Raw genomic sequence first — 18,479 nt, 5'->3', positions numbered from 1 at the left:
CATATATATATACGTATATATATATATATATATATAAACTATAATAGAGTTATAGTTCAGATGTTCCCCAAACGTAAAAAAACACAAATGCGCACGATACCAGATTGTCACTCAGCCACAAAGTGCATCCATCCGTAGTTGGGGTCTAATAAACACTGTCTTACTGCTCTTCCAAAGTATGTAGGCTGATGCTTTAGACTCAATTTATGAGTCTCAGTGTGTTAGGTCAGGGTCAAGAGAGCAAAGACTCCAGACAGGGCCATGGTGGGGAAGACAGAGGGATGTGGGGTGGCCAGAAGCAGGTGGACCATGTGCTGTGTCTCTGGTTCCCTCAGAAGAAACGTAAAGCCAGTGACGGTGTCCCATTCAGGGGTGGACACATATTTCTTACTCCACATTTAGATATGTATTCAGTTCTTTTCTAGAATCTAAGATCTACCTATCTCAAAAGAAGAGTGACTTACCGCATGCCGTTTTCTCCCTGGACAGTGACTCTACGGTCCCAGTCATAGTTTATTTACAAAGGGGGCATTTGAACCCTGAGATAAAGGATTGGTTTACATGATCCTCTTTCCTTGCTGGGTACAATATAATTTTTTCACCAACAACTGCACTAACAATGCATGCAGAGTTGATATCATCTCAGAAAAATATTTGTGAAATTTGCAAATTGCTGAAATCCATCATTATTTAATTATTCAAAGTTAGTGGCCAAAACAGCCCTTGGCCATGTGAACAAGGTTAGGCTCTCAGTGCAGTTTCTAGAGACACTGAAGTCTGAGAAATTAGGGGATGAAGCACAGCACGTAGTTAAACAGGAAACTTGGCTAATCTGTGGTTATAGCTTTGTAACATGTGATCTACTATTTATTTATTTAAAATGTTTTTATTCAAATACAGCTGGAAGGGCTATGTAAAGAGAGCAGGCGGCTTTGCCAAAATGCTGAAAACAAACAGGGCATCTGTAGCATCATATTTACTCCCTCCTTAAGAAACACTCATTAAGTGCCGACCCCATTCCAGGCACTACTTTGGCTGCATCAAGATCAAGAGACAAAGATGCCTGCCCTCATGAGTCTGACCTTCAGGTCAAAGGAGATGGACAGTAAGAATTAATGACAACACAACAATTACAGAATACATTTATGTGTTTTGAGTGTTAGCCAAAATTTCAGAAATGAAGACCTGATTGAACTAAACAGGCATTTATTTAGGGCTTGTTAGGACGCCCAGGAGACGTAGGTACGAGAAGCACTTGAATTGTTACCTGAACTACAAAATGGAGGAAGCCTATAAAGGCAAAAAATGGAAGGCCACAGTTAATTCCATAAGTTGTTTGTCAAGAATTATAATTGGAGCTGTCAAGAAGTAAGGGTGCTTATAGAGCAAGGATTGGTTAGGGTCAGAAATGGCTATATAGTTACAAGGGGGGGAATGTTGAAACTGCAGGTTGTAGTTAGCAGAAGTTTTAAAAATGCCTAGTGTCTGTTATCAAACTGAACCTGGGTCTGCTCACCTACTTTCTTCTGATTGGTTGCTGGTAAGGTCACAGGGTGATTTTCAGGAATCTTCATCAACTTTCTGGTTCCAACCAGTCTCAGGCCTATGTGCTTGTTGTCATCATGTAGTCACCATCCTCCACCTGGCTGGAGGTCTTGTTTCTGCAAAACAACTCAAGGATATACATCAGATTGTTATCTATAACCTTTCAGAAAGAACTAGAATTCCTGTGAGTGTTTTATCACTGAACTATTGTTCCAACTGTCATTACTGTTTTTGACTGCTTTTCCTTTCTTTCTGCACTCTCACCTCTCTAATTAGTAACTACTTGAATCTGCTCTTTGGAACTCAGGGAAGGCCTAGGAAACTAAAGTCTTTCTCTATGTACAGGAAACAAGGGGGACTTCCCTGGTGGCACAGTGGTTAAGACTCTGTGCTCCCAACGCAGGTGGGCCTGGGTTCGATCCCTGGCCAGGGAACTAAATCCCACATGCCGGCCTCAATTAAGAGTTCACATGCCACAACTAAGGAGTTCACCCACCACAACTAAGACCTGACACAACCAAATAAATAAATAAATATTTAAAAAAAAAAAGAAACAAGGGGGACAGACTTTTGTACCCAGGAGGGCCCTGCAGGGTCCTGTTCAGTTTCAGAAACAAGGGTATCATGGCTTGCAGGGCCTGGTTCAGCTGGGCCTCAGAGGCGCCTCTGTAACGTCTCTTCTTGTGCTTTTCCTCTTGGTCACCTCTGCATGGACCCAGTGCTCTAGAAGCCCATACAGGTGGGAAAAAGCCAGAGCCCATAACAATGCCACCCCTAAAGGATGCAGGAAGTTCCACTCACCTGGTGTGCACTGCATCTTAAGAGTACTTTGCTAAGCCTTCACTGGCTCAGTCACTGCACCTGCAGACTGAAGTGACTTCTGGGTAATACAGTTCCCAAATGAAGCATGTAGATCTCCAAAATGTGATTCTTTTTCATACTTGAAAACACGGGTACTTAACTGCTTAGCAGGAGAGGTGAAGACAATGTTTAGACTTGCCAGAAAGGTAAAAATGAATAAAGAAGCTGTGCTGTGGTGTGTATTCACTGGCCTAACAAATGTACCACAAGCACCTAAGGAGTTTCAACCACAACAGTAGGTGCATGGGACATATTGGGAATAGGGTTGTCAGCTGTTTCAGGTATACAGCACAAGTCCTGTATTTCACAATTTTGTCCAGAGTCCTTTGACTTCGTCAGCACGACATAAACATCCTACATCCCACTTTTTGCAATGATTTCCAAAACGCCGGCAGTTAATTTGGACAATGCTTTATGGTTTGGCTGAGGGAAGACTAAAAACAGATACTAATAAATAAAGGGCTTACTTTACATAGTCAGGAAAGGGAAAAGGGTGTTCCTTGGCCACAGTCCGAAGTCATGAACAAATAATCATCGTTTCTAAGAGATAACTTTCGATGAATACATGTGTCCTCAAAATCAGCGGGGTCAACGACAGCCTCAACAGAGAAACTAAGCTTCTGGAAGTTAGCAAATCATTGATAGGGACAAGCTTTTGAAATTTAACCAATCGGTGATAGACTACCGCTCCCCAACCCGAGTCCTGAAAGACAGCCAATCAGTGACAGCTCCAGGCTCCTAAGCAACAGTCAAACAGCAACTACCTCAGTTCCATGCCCCAGCTCCAAAGTCAGCTGGTCAACAGGAGTGACCACACTAACACTGCTGAAAGTCCAGAAATCCTTCCACACACACTTGTGAAATTCCTCCATTCCTGGCTCCATAAAAGATAAATGCAGCTCAAGCTTTGCTCTAGGACACTGCCGGACAACTACGGCTCTCCCTCATATGCATGCATAAGGTCCACATTTCTTGTATAAATATTAAGTTCAATTGATTGTTAGCTCAGAAGTTTGCAACCTTTTCAATGGTCCAACATTTGTTTATGGCTTCTTATGAGTTTAGAGTTAATGGCTATATATAGATGGCAAGTTGGGTGGGGATGCAAGGAAAAGAAAAGAGAAGGGCACTGAAACCTTACTGAGGCAACGGGCATATTCATTATGACAACTCTGATGATGGGTTCAATGTCTATACATATGTGAAAATATGTCATGTTGGACACTTTATATAAATGCAGTTAATCTACATCAATAATCCCTCAATGAAGCTGTTTGGGGAAAACTTTTTCCCATCAAGTGTTACAATGCTATTCCTTCTAGAATATCAAACAACTGACAAAGCCGTACTGATCATCAGGACCCTCTCCCCACATCTTACATGAGTCAACTCTGATTCCTTGTCTACAAAACGGGAGAATAATGGAAATATGCCCACTCGTGTCACCGAGAATGGTGGCTAGGACACAACAGACCCGGCCCTGAAGGAGAGAATCTCCCTTTACTCCCTCATGACGTTCCTGCCTTGCCGTTATGGTTTGAGGAAAACAGCCCAGAGAGGCTACAGGGATCCATAAAACCTCTGGCTCTGCTGCTCTGCCAATAAACTGGCTACGGGGACTGGGCTGTAGGTCATGAGTTCTGTACACTCTCTTTCCACCTGGCCAGTTACTCAGGTATTCACAGATGCCCCTTTGGAAGTGGCTTATCCACTCTACTTTGGGGCAGTCTCCACCAGTCCAGTCCCTATTAATCCAGTCACCATTTCTGTACACAATATGGTTCCCAGCCTGGGCCTTGTTAAGTTTTATGTCCATGGACATAAACCTACATGATTTTTCTTCCTCAGGACACACAGCTCCTAGGTGGGTATCAGGAGAAAGCTATCTCTCAATAATGCCATGGAACATCCACGAAGTTCACGGTACTGTCAAATACACTATTGTTTGCAAACCAACTGCCCCAAGTGACTGAGGAACCACAAATAATCTTCACATCCAGGGCAGGAGACCTTGGTGCAGGGGTCCTTCAGACTTTCCTAGGAGGCCTCAAGCAGCAATGCAATGAGGCCAAATCTACACTTAGAGTTGTGCTTTGTCCTCCTGCTATTTCCTTTGAAGCACACAAAGCCGAGAGCCCCAGAACTCCGTACTTTGTATTCTGGCAGAGCCCAATTCTGTTCTCAAACCATACAGTATACAGTGAACAGAAACCCAAGAGTAAAGGTGGCTTAAACAATAAGACCTAGGGGAGGGATGGAGTGGGAGGCTGGGGTTAGCAGATGTAAGCTTTTATATACAGAATGGATAAACAACAAGGTCCTACTGTATAGCACAGGGAACTATATTCAATATCCTATGATAGGGCTTCCCTGGTAGTACAGTGGTTAAGAATCCGCCTACCAATGCAGGGGACACGGGTTCGAGCCCTGGTCCAGGAAGATCCCACAGGCCACGCCACGGAGCAACTAAGCCTGTGTGCCGCAACTCCTGAGCCCATGTGCCACAACTACTGAAGCCTGCACGCCTAGAGCCTGTGCTCCGCAACAAGAGAAGCCCGTGCACCGCAATGAAGAGTAGTCCCCGCTTGCCGCAACTAGAGAAAGTCCGCGCGCAGCAATGAAGACCCAACACAGACATAAATAAATAAATTTATTTATTTTTTAAAAAAATCCTATGATAAACCATATAGAAAAAAATATTTGAAAAAAATATACATATATCTGAATCACTTTGCTGTATACCTGTAATAAACACAACACTGCAAATCAACTGTACTTCAATAAAGAAGAAAAAAACAAAGAAAAACACCCGATAATAACTTTACCACAAAAGCCAGCAAGGTGAGCCAGCATTTCCTAGGGTGGGTAAAACGGAGGCTCGAAAAAATCTGTCAAGAATGTCGTAAGACAGTCAATAATGACCCTGAAGCACGGGAAACCTCTGTAAGCTGCCGGCCAGCAGCAGATGCAGTCCTCTGTCCAAAGTGGGTGATGTCCACACCTGAACAAATCAAAGGGGTGGGCATGAGGTTTCACCAAAGGGCTCAAATGGCTGGCGAATACTCCAGAAAAAGCAAGAGACTATAGCAATCTGTTCTCCCTGCTTTCTAAAAACAACTGAGATATAATTAACATATAACATTCATTAGTTTCAGATGTATAACATAATGATTCAGTATTGGTTTATATTGCAAAATGATCACAATAGGTCTACTTCACGTTTTCCTCATAGTAAGTTTTTTGTGTTGAGAACTTTGATGATTTACTCTTAGCAAGTTTTAAACACGCAATACAGTATTACTAACTATAGTGACCATACTCCCTGCCAGCTAATACCAGGAGAGTGGCTTCTACAATACACATGGGCAGTGACGGAACTCCAAGGACGGCCCCAGGCAGGTCTGAAACTGCAAGAGTTCTCCAGTTTCCCACAAACCTGGCCCTTACCGTGAACCTCCCTAGTGAGGATGTCTGGATGTACGACATGCAGTTGCTGGGGGATATCTCCCTCACAGGGGCTTATCTCCAGAGCTTTCATCTGTTATTATGTTGAAAAGCCAAGAGCACAGTGGCTGCACGTGTAAGGTCTTTCTCCAGTGTGAGCTTCCTGGTGCTGAATGGAGACAGACTAGTGGCTGAAGACTGTCCAACATCCGCCGTACTCCTAATACTCTGCTGGGTGTGGAGTTGTTCTGTAAGATCAAAAGGTTCTTGATGGTGGAACACACAGCACAATGACACTAGGATACATGAAAGACAGAACTGTTATTTACAGCTCGGAATGAGAGAAAGACGTTAGACAGGGCAACAAAGAGGGCTGAGCCCAGGGACAGGATTAACAGAAAGCTGGAGCTGTGGTGGGCAGTTTGTATGTGGCAAGAGTGGTGGGATCAGCTAGGTTTCATGAGCTTTCTGTGGATTGGCTATTTTGAATAATTGTATGGGTTCCAGAACACAGGGGCTATCACTAAATGTCTGACACCTTGGTGTCTGGTAGTCCAGAGAATGAGAGCCTGATAAGGAAAGTGGTTGGGGTTGTGGGCTTCATCAGCTGCTCTAGAAGGGGAATGGACAGTCCTTCTCCTGCCAGGGCTTCAAAACTGAGTCAAACCACTTTCAAAAACTTAAGTATATATCAAAATGCTGTGTTACTGACATACACACACATATAGGAGAATGGACTAAAAGAGCACAGAAACAAACCCTCACATACATGCTCAGGTGTTTTAAAAGGGTGCAGAGACCATTCAAAGAGAAATGAGTTTTTTCAGCAGGTGGTGTTGAAAAAACTAGATAACCATACATAGAAGAATGAAGTTGCACCTGCACCTTACATGATATAAGCTTCAAGCTGTACCGGTGTAAAATGGTACAGCTACTGTGGAAAACAGCCCCTCAGTTCCTCAAGAAATTTACATATTGAAATAATGATCCAACAATTCTCCATCTGGAGACATACCTAAAAAGGACAGAAACCAGGGCCTCAAAGAAGTATTTGTGCGATCGTGCTTACAACAGCATTATACGCAATAGCCAAATAGTGAAAGCAACCCAAGAGCCCACTGATGAAGGGATACAGAAAAAGTAGCATATACATAAAATGGAGTACTACTCACTCAAAAAGAACGGAAATTCTGACACATGCTAGGACACAGATGAAACTTGAGGACACTGTCTTCAGTGAAATAAGCCCGTCACAAGAGGAGAAAAACTTTATGACTCTTATATAAGGTACCCAGAGTGGACAAATTCATAGAAAGTAGAATAGTTGTTGTCAGGGGATAAGAGAGGGGGGATGAGGAGCTGTTGTCTAATGGGTTTAGTTTCAGTTTTATAAGATGAAAAGGCTTCTGAATATTTGTCTGCACAAAAGGTGAATGTATTATTACCTATGAACTTACAGTTAAACATGGTTAAGACTGTAAATGCTATGTTACAAGCATTTTATCACAATTTAAAAAAATTTTGAACACCTGCATAGCAGTACTTCCCAGTGTTAAATCAGACCAGACTTTTCCCACATCCACTGCATTTATATGGCTTTTCTCCCATGCAAACTCTCTGATGAACAACGAGCGTGAAGTGGTCTTTTAACACACTTCCCACACTGGCTGCACTCATAAGGCATTGGCCTAGTGTGAGCTCTCTGGTGTTCAATGAGGCCAGATCTTTGTGTAAAGAACCCTCCACATCCAAGGTGCTCATATAGCCTCGTTTCAGTGTGGACTTTCTGGTACTGAACCACATGGAACGGTCTGATGAAAGTCTTCCCACTTTTGCTGCAATGGTTTTTCTGGTGCTCAGCAAGTATGTGTTCACGGCTAAAGGTTTTCCCACATTCACTGCACTTGTCATCATTCTATCCACTTTCAAAGGTCTCCCTGCCCTCCATGTCGCTGTGTGGCTTCCCTCGTGTGAGGGGCCTGGCTCTGGAGAAGGCCTGAACTGGCCGGAAAGCCCTTCCCTCCCATGCAGCATGTCAAGGTCCTTTCTGCCACGGGAAAGCTGCAGTTCTTCACCAGTGAAGTCCTCCCTTCATCCCATCTGGGGAGTTTCCTCCTACTCTGTTCCTTTTGGTGCTGGGAAAGGCTCACCACACACATGTACACTTCTTGCTCAGGGTGTGTCCCATCATACTCAGCCAGGCGCAAAATGTCTTTCAAGAGTGGGCCACACATCACATTAAGAATGAGACTTCTGGGACTTCCCTGGAGGCGCAGTGGTTCAGAATCTGCCTACCAATGCAGGGGACACGGGTTCGAGCCCTGGTCCGGGAAGATCCCACATGCCGCAGAGCCACTAAGCCCATGCCACGACTGCTGAGCAGGTGCTCTAGAGCCCGCGAGCCACAGCTACTGAGCCCGGATGCCACAACTAATGAAGCCCATGTGCCTAGAGCCAGTGCTCCACAACAAGAGAAGCCACCACAATGAAGAGCAGCCCCTGAGTGCTGCAACTAGAGACAGCCCGTGCGCAGCAACTAATACCCAATGCAGCCAAAAATAAAAAGATAAATAAATAAATTTAAAAAAAAAAAGTATGAGACTTCTGGATGGATGGACCTGGCTTTGGAGTCTTGACCTGTGACTCTATAACTGCATCACCTTGCTCTGAAAGTGCCTCCTCATCCTGGGCTCCGTGTTGACAACCTGGAAGGAGAGACATGCCAATAAACGTGGCCCCAGCAGAAATATGTCTCAGACACACCCAGCAGTTAAGTCCTTAAGATTGCTGAGATGTGTGGGGCCACAGCCTGTGTGAGGAAGGCCTGCTGTGCAGAGCTGAGCCTGGGAAGCTCATGTGACGGCAGAGCACAGACGATGGGAAAGAACACGAGGAAGGGTCTTCAACTTACCTTTCAACAAAACCTGGCTACTGGTGACTGGTGAGCAATGAGTAGAAGGCTGTGTCCAGACCCAGAATGTCTCAATGCATCACAGCAGCTGGGCTACAAGGAGTATTTAAGGACACGTGCGCATATCCCAACACTTTAAGTGCACGTCAACATTGACAGCACTGCAAAGGGAGCAGTGGAAGGGAATGGGTGAGAACCAGGGCCAGAAGTGAAGAGTCAAAGCATCAACAGCCGGCTTCCCTGGTGGCGCAGTGGTTGAGAACCCGCCTGTCAATGCAGGGGACCTGGGTTCGATCCTTGGTCCAGGAAGATCCCACATGCCATGGAGCAACTAAGCCCGTGCGCCATAACTACTGAGCCTGCGCTCTAGAGCCCACATGCCACAACTACTGAAGCCCGCACGCCTAGAGCCCATGCTCTGCAATGAGAAGCCACCACAATGAGAAGCCCGCGCACTGCAACAAAGAGTAGCCCCCACTCGCCGCAACTAGAGAAAGCCCGCACGCAGCGGCGAAGACCCAACACAGCCAAAAATAAATAAAATAAAATACACTTATAAAACAAAACAAAAAACATCAACAGGAAAGTAAAAGTAGAAACTCTTGGACTCTGTCGCTGGTACCACACACTGGTGGATATAGGACACAGGCCTCGTGTGATGGGAACCCAGCTCTGATACCTCACCATTTCCTCACCCCCATGCACGAGGGCCACGTTCCTTTCAGCCTCCCTTGATGCTGCAGGAAAAACATCCACCCTGTCAGGCACCCAGGGCCCTCCTATTGCTCAAGGTGAGCAACCACCTGGGCCTGAGGAGGCCAGTCAAAGAGGAAAGACAGGGAAAGGGAGAGGGCCCCATCCCATGAGATCACACATTCTAAAATTATAAGGACATCAAAGCAAGGTCTTAAAAGAAACAAGCCAGTGGTCCCCTCAAGTAGTGACCAGGTCAGTATGTGAACAGCCTGGCATAAGCAGGCTCCAAAGTCTGTCAGCAAAAGACAGTGGAAGGCCTGGGACACCAAGGTTCCATGCCTCTGGACAGTCACCCAACCACGGGCAGGGAAGGCTGGTGGGATCTTTCACACAAACATCAAGGTTTCTGACTCCTGAGCCCTGTCTTACAAGACCCCAGAGCAGCAGGGATGGGACTGCTGGGAGAGAAGGACTACAGTGCACAGAGCCCAGCCCCGGCACCAACAACACACATGCCAGGAAACCAGGAAACCAGGAAAGGAAGCAGTGCCCATGGTCTCACTGTGGGAAGCTCAGAGGTTTCACTTGGCTTGCTCTGACTCTGGTTTGGTAACAACCTCATATTAACAGCTTGAAACTGCCCAGAGTTGGAGCATTTATACCAGGGAAATTGGCAAATCCAACAGTCAAGGGTTGGCTGGGGTTTTTTTCTTTTTACTAACTGTCTAGACTTAAAGTAATGGAGACTATGCTAATAATGAGGACTACACATGGTGAGTAATGTTGTGAATAGCAGAAACATTTATTCCACCCAGCAAACTCACTGAAGAAAAGTCAAGTTCCAACACATTTACTGTCTTCTTACTTACTAAAAAGAATACACCTAGCAAATGAACACAAAAATGTTCAACATCATGAATCACTAGGGAAATGCAATTAGACCGCAGTGAGATACATCTCCACACTTTTAAAACAGATAATATTAAAAATACTGACCATACCAACCTAGTTCTGGTGAGGAATATAGGGGAACTGGAATGCTCCCATACTGCCAATGGGAAAGCAAATGGGTACAGTCATTCACTTTAGAATAAGAATCCCTATGTTCATATAAAGAATTTTATGTACACATTCATAGTAAGCTTATTTGTGATAGCCAAACTGGAAACAAACCACAAAATCTCATCCTTTTAACAGAGAGATGGATAAACAGTCAAATGGTGGTATATCTAAACGGTACATTTTTCAGATATTAAAAAAATGGTCTCTTCATGTAGACAAATTAGATGATTCTCAATATAATTATGCATCGTGAAAGAAAACAAAGACAAAAATAAACATTAAGATCACAGTGGTATTAAAAGTCTAGAAAACACTACCTAATTGAATGGGAAAAAGTAAATCAAAGGACTTCCCTGGCAGTCCAGGGATTGGAAATCTGTGCTTTCACTGCCACAGCCAAGGTATAATCCCTGGTTGGGGAATTAAGATCACGCAAGCTGTGCAGCATAGCTGGGGGGAAAAAGAAAAAAAAAGTAAATCAATACTAGCTACCTGAGAGTCCTGGGAGAGATGTCAGAAGTTGAGATGGGAATGATGGATGTTTGTTATGATGATGATGATTCCATGGCTTTAGAAGTATTAAACTTTACCCAGCTGTCCATTTTAGGTATGTTCATTTCAATGCACACAAATGACACAGCTCAATTAAACTGTAATAGGCATTGGTTCCACGTAAACCTCCGAACCTCTTTTCTGCACCTCTTTTCAGTAAAACTGTGGCAACCACAGCTCTGTTCCATCACCTCTCCTGCCGTCACAGCAGCAACACAGGCTGGCGAGCAGTACAACGTGTTCCCACTTAAGGTATCCAGGAACTCTGCCTGGGTCCTACAATTCACGTGCCTGAACTACGTGATTTCCACTCTCGTTCCCCATTGTCTTCGCCGTGCAGCAGTGGGCTTCAGATAAACAATTTGCAGATGCTATGAGAATCTTAAAACCTTTCCATTATTCAGCCTGACACAGACTGGGGGCTCAGGGGGAGAGAACTAGCTCTGTAGCTCCTGAGAATTTCTGCAAAAACCTTATCCTGAACAGCCATAGTCATGGGAACATGCGTGGATGCAGCTTTAGAAAAGGTTCATCCCTTCTTGTTGCTAGTCTCTCACATCCTACTAATTCCCAGAGTGTTTCTCTACCAAATATGGTTCCCTCCTGATATCTGTAATCTAACACTCATGAACACCAGCCTACCACATTGCAGACATCATAGCACACGTGGACATGATGGCACATGGCTCTTTTCCAGCTGGACCTAGAGAACTTCTTCTCTTGAACAATACTGGAGGCATGATGTGACATCCCATGTGAAAAAGAGAACCATTCATGCTGCTCCAAAAATCACTGGTGGTTCTCACATCTGTCCTCATCACAGGGTGATCTTGGGACCCACCAAAAATTCTGACATCCAGGTCACAACATTAGTCCCACAGAGCCCTGCAGTCTACCCCAGGAAGCCTTCAACAACAATTCAAATTAGTGAAAACTATTCTCCACCATGATACTATCCCCAGTGAGGTATACAAACTTTGGAACACCCACAAAACCTGTTCCTCTTCATCCTGACAGTCCAATTTGGTTCTCAACATCAGTCTAACAGTGAACAAACCCCCAAATGAAAGGTGGCTTAAATAATAGACTTTATTATGGCATAGAGCAGAAAAACTGAGGCAGGTAATTCCCAAACAGGGTAACTTGGACCTAAATAAAATCCACCATTAGCATGGTATTAGAGAATGCCATCAAAGAAGGCAAACCACTGTGAGCCACCAGGAGAAACTGGACTGGATCCCCATGATCAAAGCTGCTTTGGTCCTGTCATAGGCAGTTGACAGGAACTAAGAGAATGACAAAACCCAAGTGCTCAGGGTATCCATGCTTTTCTAGAAGGGATAGGAGAGCACAAAAGCTGACCTACCCTGATCACACTGAGGTGACTAATTCCCAGTACTGGGATCTGCCACTTAGTAGAGATAAGAAACTCACAGTGACATTAAGTATGGCAAGGGCCCTGCACAGGTCAGAAGTACAGCACAGCTCCTTAAAAACTTCCTACGAACCTGGTACTCATAGGCAATCTGCACACTAGGGATGTTCAGATGTATGGCATTCAACTTCCAGTTGATGACTCCCTCACAGAGCCTATTCAGTATGATGTATTAACTAAGGAGCTCTCCTCATCTCACTTGAAGGCCTTTCTGCATTAGGAACTTTCTGGTGACAAATGAGGTTGGACCTTCAGCTGAAAGCTTTCTTACGTTCACTGTGCTCACAGGATCCATCTGGGCTGTTAAGTTTCTGGTGCTCAGTCAGAGCAGACTCAATGACAGAAAAATTTTCCACATTTGCTGTACTGGTGATGCCTTTCTGTAGCATGAGTTTTTCGGTGTTGAGTAAGCTGGGAGTTTTGGCTGAAGAATCCTCTACATACAGTGCACTCATATGGTTTTTCTGCAGTGTGAACTCTGGTGCTTAATGACAGTTGAGTATTGACTAAAATGTTTCCCATATTCAATGCACTTACAAGGCCTTTCCCCAGTGTAAACTCTCTTGTGTAAAACGAGAGCAGTTTGACTAAATCACTTCCCACACTCACTGCCCTCATAAGTCTGTGCTCCAGTGTGAATTCTCTGGTGTACAATAAGGTTGGAGATTTGGCTAAAGAACTTCCCCTTTCACTGCGCTCATAAGGCCTTTCTCCAATATAAATTCACTGGTGCCAAACAAGTGTGAGTGGGTCGCTATTTAAAAGTTTTCCCAGGGGCTTCAACTAAAGACGCCGCAACTAAAGGTCCTGCATGCCACAACAAAGATCAAAGATCCTGGGTGCTGCAACTAAGACCCAGCACAGCTAAATCAATCAACCAATCAATTAATATTTAAAAACAAAAGTTTTCCCACATTCACTACACTTATAAGGCTATTTTCCATTGTGGACTCTCCAGTGCTTAACAAGCGAGTCTTTGCGGCTAAAGGCTTTTCCACATTCACTGCACTCATAAGGCCTTTCTCCAGTGTGAACTCTCCAGTGCCGAACAAGACCATCTTTATAAATGAAGGTTTTTCCACATTCACTGCATTCATAAGGCCTTTCTCCAGTGTGGACTCTCTGGTGACGAAAAAGGTTTACTTTAGAAATAAAGGTTTTCCCACATTCACAGCACTTATAAAGCAGTTCTCCAACATGGATTCTCTGGTGCTGAACAAATGACTTTTTGTGTCTGAAGCCTTTCCCACATTCACTGCACTTATAAGGCCATTCTCCAGTGTTGACTCTCTGGTGAACAAGTGACTTTTTGTGTCTGAAGGCTTTCCCACATTCACTGCACTTATAAGGCCGTTCTCCAGTGTGGACTCTTTGGTGCTTAACAAGTGAATTTTTGTGTTTGTAGGCTTTCCCACATTCGCTGCACTTATAAGGCCATTCTCTGGTGTGGACTCTCTGGTGCTCAACGAGTGAGCTTTTCCAGCTGAAGCCTTTCCCACACACACAGCACTCATAAGGCCTCTCTCCAGTGTGGATTCTCTGGTGCTTAACAAGTACCCCTTTAAAGCTGAAGGTTTTCCCACATTCACTGCATTCATAAGGCCTCCTTCCAGTGTGGACACTCGGATGATGAGCCAGGTTGTGTTTGCAGCTGAAGGCTTTCTCACATACATAGTATTTATAGAGGCTATGTCCATTGTGAAAGGCCTCTGCACACTTGGCGTCCTTTTGTGGAGTGACCTGGTGCTGGAGAAGGCTAGAGCTACCAGGCAAATCCTTCCCAGTCTCCTGGCATGTGAAAGAGTTCTTGGATGCATGGACTATGTGGCTCCTCATAAAGGCCTTACCCATGTCTCTTCTAAAGAGTTTCCCTCCACTGTGCTGGTGAAATGTCACACCTGACACACACAGTTTCTGGCCAGGAATTGTTCCCAGGTCTTCAGCTACACACAAACTACTGTCTACGGCCAGGCAGCACCTCTCCGAGGGATAGGACTTCTGGATGGACAGGTCTGTCTTTGAAGTATTTATTCGTGGCACTTCTACAAAAACATTCTGCTCAGAAGTTATCTCCTTGACCTCTGCTCCATGCCAACAACCTGAAAGCACAGACATATGGATGAACTTCATGTAGATTCTGGAAGAAGGAGGCGGCCCCATCACAAATATGTGTGTGACGTACCAAGAAATAAATCCATGGGACTATTTTCTGGACATGGGAGCTGGCAGCATGTTAAGGAAAGGGCCTCTGTGCAGCCCTGGGCCTCTCCACGTCACAGAACAGGGAGGGCTAACCGGGCAAGACACAAGGGTGGCGGGAGCTCACAGAGGAGCCGGGGGTCCACAACTCACTCTTCTGGAAACAGTTTTGACAGGCCTTGGTTGCTGGTGACACTTGTGTGCTGTGTGGAAAGCTGTATCCTGGACCAGGAAAATCCAACTGTCACTGAGTAGCTGGTGTAAAAGGAGTATTTTAAAAATAGGTGCAGACCTCATGACACATTAAGTGTAGGCCAAGAGTGGAGAGCACAGCAGAGTGAGGATGGAGAGGTCCAATAAGGAGTGAAAGACAGAGGTTGAAAGTCAGAGTAGAAATGAAAGAACGAGCAAAGTACCATGAATGGATAGGAAAGATAGAAATGAGAAAAACAGTCACTGTCCTTGGCACCAAAACAGTGTTCAGCACAGGACATGTGCCTGATATGATCTGAACCCAGCCATGGTTATCACTTCCTCCCCCTGATGCCAATCACCAGGGCCAGGCCCACTTTGAGCCCCCCTAGCTGTGGTTGGAGTCATGTCCACTCTGTCACGTACCCAGGGTTCTCCTCCCAGCTACAGTTAGAGAACAACATGGAACCTATTAGATGCAACTTCTAAGGGAAAGATAGCACAGGTGAGTGGTCAGTACTGGCCAGGGGAACAACAAGTCCTCCCAAAAAAAACCTCAGGAAAGAAAAATAATTTCACAAAAATACTCGTTGAGGAGGGTATCATAGAAACAGCCTAGTGGACCCCACAAATAGTGACCATGTTGGTTCACAACAATGCCCGGTACACTCAGGGCCCAGAAATGTCACCTGAAAGAGGACAGAAGCTGGAGCCCAGAAGTGGTAGGGCCTATAGAGTCAACTTAGCTGAGAGTGGCTAAGAATTATGGAACTCACTGAACTAATTCCAAGTTTTTGAAGCAGAAAATCTTCACTGAACAAACCTCAGAGCAGGTGGTATTGGGGCTCCTTGTGAAAGGAGGCGGTCTACACACTCACCCAGCCTTGGCACTTACAGCACAGATGACAAGGAAGCATTAATAGAGATGTGCCCACTGGCTCGCTGTGAAAAGAGCAGACTTCCCCTTGGAAAAAGAAGGAAAGGCAGGGAGCAGCCCAGGATGCTGGGATAGGTGTGAGGGTCTTACCCAATGATGCAACAAGTGCAAAGGTCTCCAGCAATACATCGCGGTACATGAGTCTCTGGGCCTCATCAAGAAGCTTCCATTCCTCCTGGGAAAAGTACACAGCCACGTCCTCAAAGGTCACAGGGCCCTGTGATGATGGGACAGATTTGTACATAAGCAGCCTCTCTCCCCAGGACCCCATAAGTACTTCTAACCCTAGCCTGTACTCACTCTGGGTTCATCATCCACCCCAGCTCCGTGACATAGAGGGCAGTGGGGTCCAATAATTCTTCATGCTTCCTTGATCAGTATGTACAACCCTGAGCAACAACAGGCAGGTGGACAGATAGATACCATCTAATCTGTGAGCCTGGTATGCAGGGTCCTTTCCCTTTCCTCCAAGACAACAGCCTGAGTGTGTTCACTATCATGTCTCCCAGACACAAGCAAACTTAGCCCCATCCTTCTCTCTTATACTCCTAGTATTAGGGCCTGGGGCAATTACTTCATACACCTTCCCCACATGCATATTATTCAGTGGACCTCCTCATACATCTGATCCCCATCACCACCACCCAGCCCACAAAATTGGCATGTCTCCTGCCTCCTCACATACCCTTCTGCACATGGCATCAGAAAGTGCCTGCCAATGCAACAGGATCCCACCATACCCCAACTCTCCAATGGTCTGTTCTGAAGGCTTCCCCACCAGGCCTTGTTCCTGACTTTAACCTCAGTCAAAACATGCAGATCTAAATACACCTGTTCATGTTCCACCTCTGTATTACACATTATGTCTCTTCACCAGTTACAATCTTTGCCTATATAACACCCATTCAAAATCCACACCCACTTGACACACCTTAGGTAAACTCATCTGACGTTGTGACAAACTCCCCAAGTTCCACCACAAAAGCCTGGTGAGTGCATAGGAAAAGAAATAAGCACCAGCCTGACTTTGCTATTACTTCACCTCCATTTCTGCCTTACCTCTGCATCAATTTCATGGCCAATCTCCCATAAAAACCTGGGCCACCTGCTGGACTTTCCCTACCCCGTACCTTCCCAATGATGACCACTCCTCTTGTCTGTCTTTGTGACAGCCCCCCTCTCTTCCCTTGTTGCCTAATGGCATCCTGAAGCCTTCCCCAGCACTCTAGCACTGCATGTTCAGCTGTCCACTTTTCTCCTATATTGGGGAGTCACTGGAACATCTGAGACTCAACATGGCTGAAACCCAGTTCACCTGGTGCTTTCACTGCCACGGGCAAGGGTATGATTACTGGTCAGGGAACTAAGATCCCTGCAAGCTGCATGGTACAGCCAAAAAAAAGAGGGAGAGAGAAGGAGCAAAAAGAAGGAAATAGCACCAGAAAATTAATTTGTGATAAAGAGGTTGTGACTAGAATCAGAGTAGTTTGAGGTAACTGGACATCACTGATAACTCTTTAAACTTAAGACAAAGGAAACAACCTATGAGACCTGACCTCTATTCCACCCTCATCATATACACATGGAAATACCTTCTTGGGTTCTAAACGTCTTGATAGGGATTCCCAGCATTATACCTTTTTATCCTTACAAGGATTCATTTTATCCCCCTTAAAAAGAGGATTTTAACAAGATGTCTTCATCATTTTCTCTTCCAATACCACCAGAGAACGATGATGTAACAGTAAAATAAATACTATTAGAAGAGTAAAATCACTGAAAAAGCAAAAACCCTCTAAGTGCCTGTATACTGTAAAACTGTTAAGTTTACCTAATGCACAATGAGTGTGTATGAAAATACAACTATGGGATAGATGAAGACTAAGTATAATCATCTCATTCAAAGAACTAAGTTAAAATTAGTAACTTGGAGCTCAACAAGAGCAAAAAGTGGGAATGTTCATTTACATATAATAGTAACTTTAATATACATGCCAGACAAGTGCATGCTTTATATACCCCAGAACACACAGCAGATGACTGCAGTATGAAGTTTATAAACACGAAAGTAGACCAAACAAAAAAGCAAACAAAAAACCATAAACAAAGAAAAGCCTTTAAGAGGTCTATAAAAACATTTTAATCATAATGTCTATAAAATACTTCACAGAAAGAAAAATGAATGGATACTCACGAAAAACATGGGTAAAATAACACCATATTGTGCAAATGAAGAAAAACACAGAATTCTTACATGATTCAATTCATAAAAAATTTTAAAACAAGCGAGCAAAAGTAGAATCATCGGGCTTCCCTGGTGGCGCAGTAGTTGAGAGTCCGCCTGATGATGCAGGGGACACGGGTTCGTGCCCGGTCCGGGAAGATCCCACATGCCGCAGAGCGGCTGGGCCCGCGAGCCATGGCCGCAGAGCCTGCGCTCCGCAACAGGAGAGGCCACAGCAGTGAGAGGCCCGCGTACCAAAAAAAAATAATAAAATAAAATAAAAAGTATGTGCATTAAAAACAAACAAACAAAAACTAGAATCAGCAAATATTTACCACATGGTTGGCAAAACTATCAAGAAAAGAAAGAAAATGCTTACTTGAAACATCAGCCAGTACACTCATTTTGGGGGGATGCGGAT

At 44.7% G+C, this 18,479-nt stretch overlaps 1 protein-coding gene across 1 annotated transcript; it reads right to left on the bottom strand.

Moving 5' to 3' along the window:
* Positions 1 to 13,391: 13,391 nt before the first annotated feature.
* On the bottom strand, positions 13,392 to 14,357 carry LOC132480659 (zinc finger protein 211-like). Its single transcript, XM_060085040.1, is given in 1 exon segment — positions 13,392 to 14,357. A coding segment is annotated over 1 exon segment (966 nt).
* Positions 14,358 to 18,479: the final 4,122 nt, after the last annotated feature.

Source organism: Mesoplodon densirostris, chromosome 19 (assembly GCF_025265405.1).
Source record: "Mesoplodon densirostris isolate mMesDen1 chromosome 19, mMesDen1 primary haplotype, whole genome shotgun sequence".
Classification (NCBI taxonomy): Eukaryota; Metazoa; Chordata; class Mammalia; order Artiodactyla; family Ziphiidae; genus Mesoplodon; species Mesoplodon densirostris.
The sequence above is the reverse complement of the archived record's forward strand: the minus strand, read 5'-3'. Positions and strand labels throughout refer to the sequence as shown.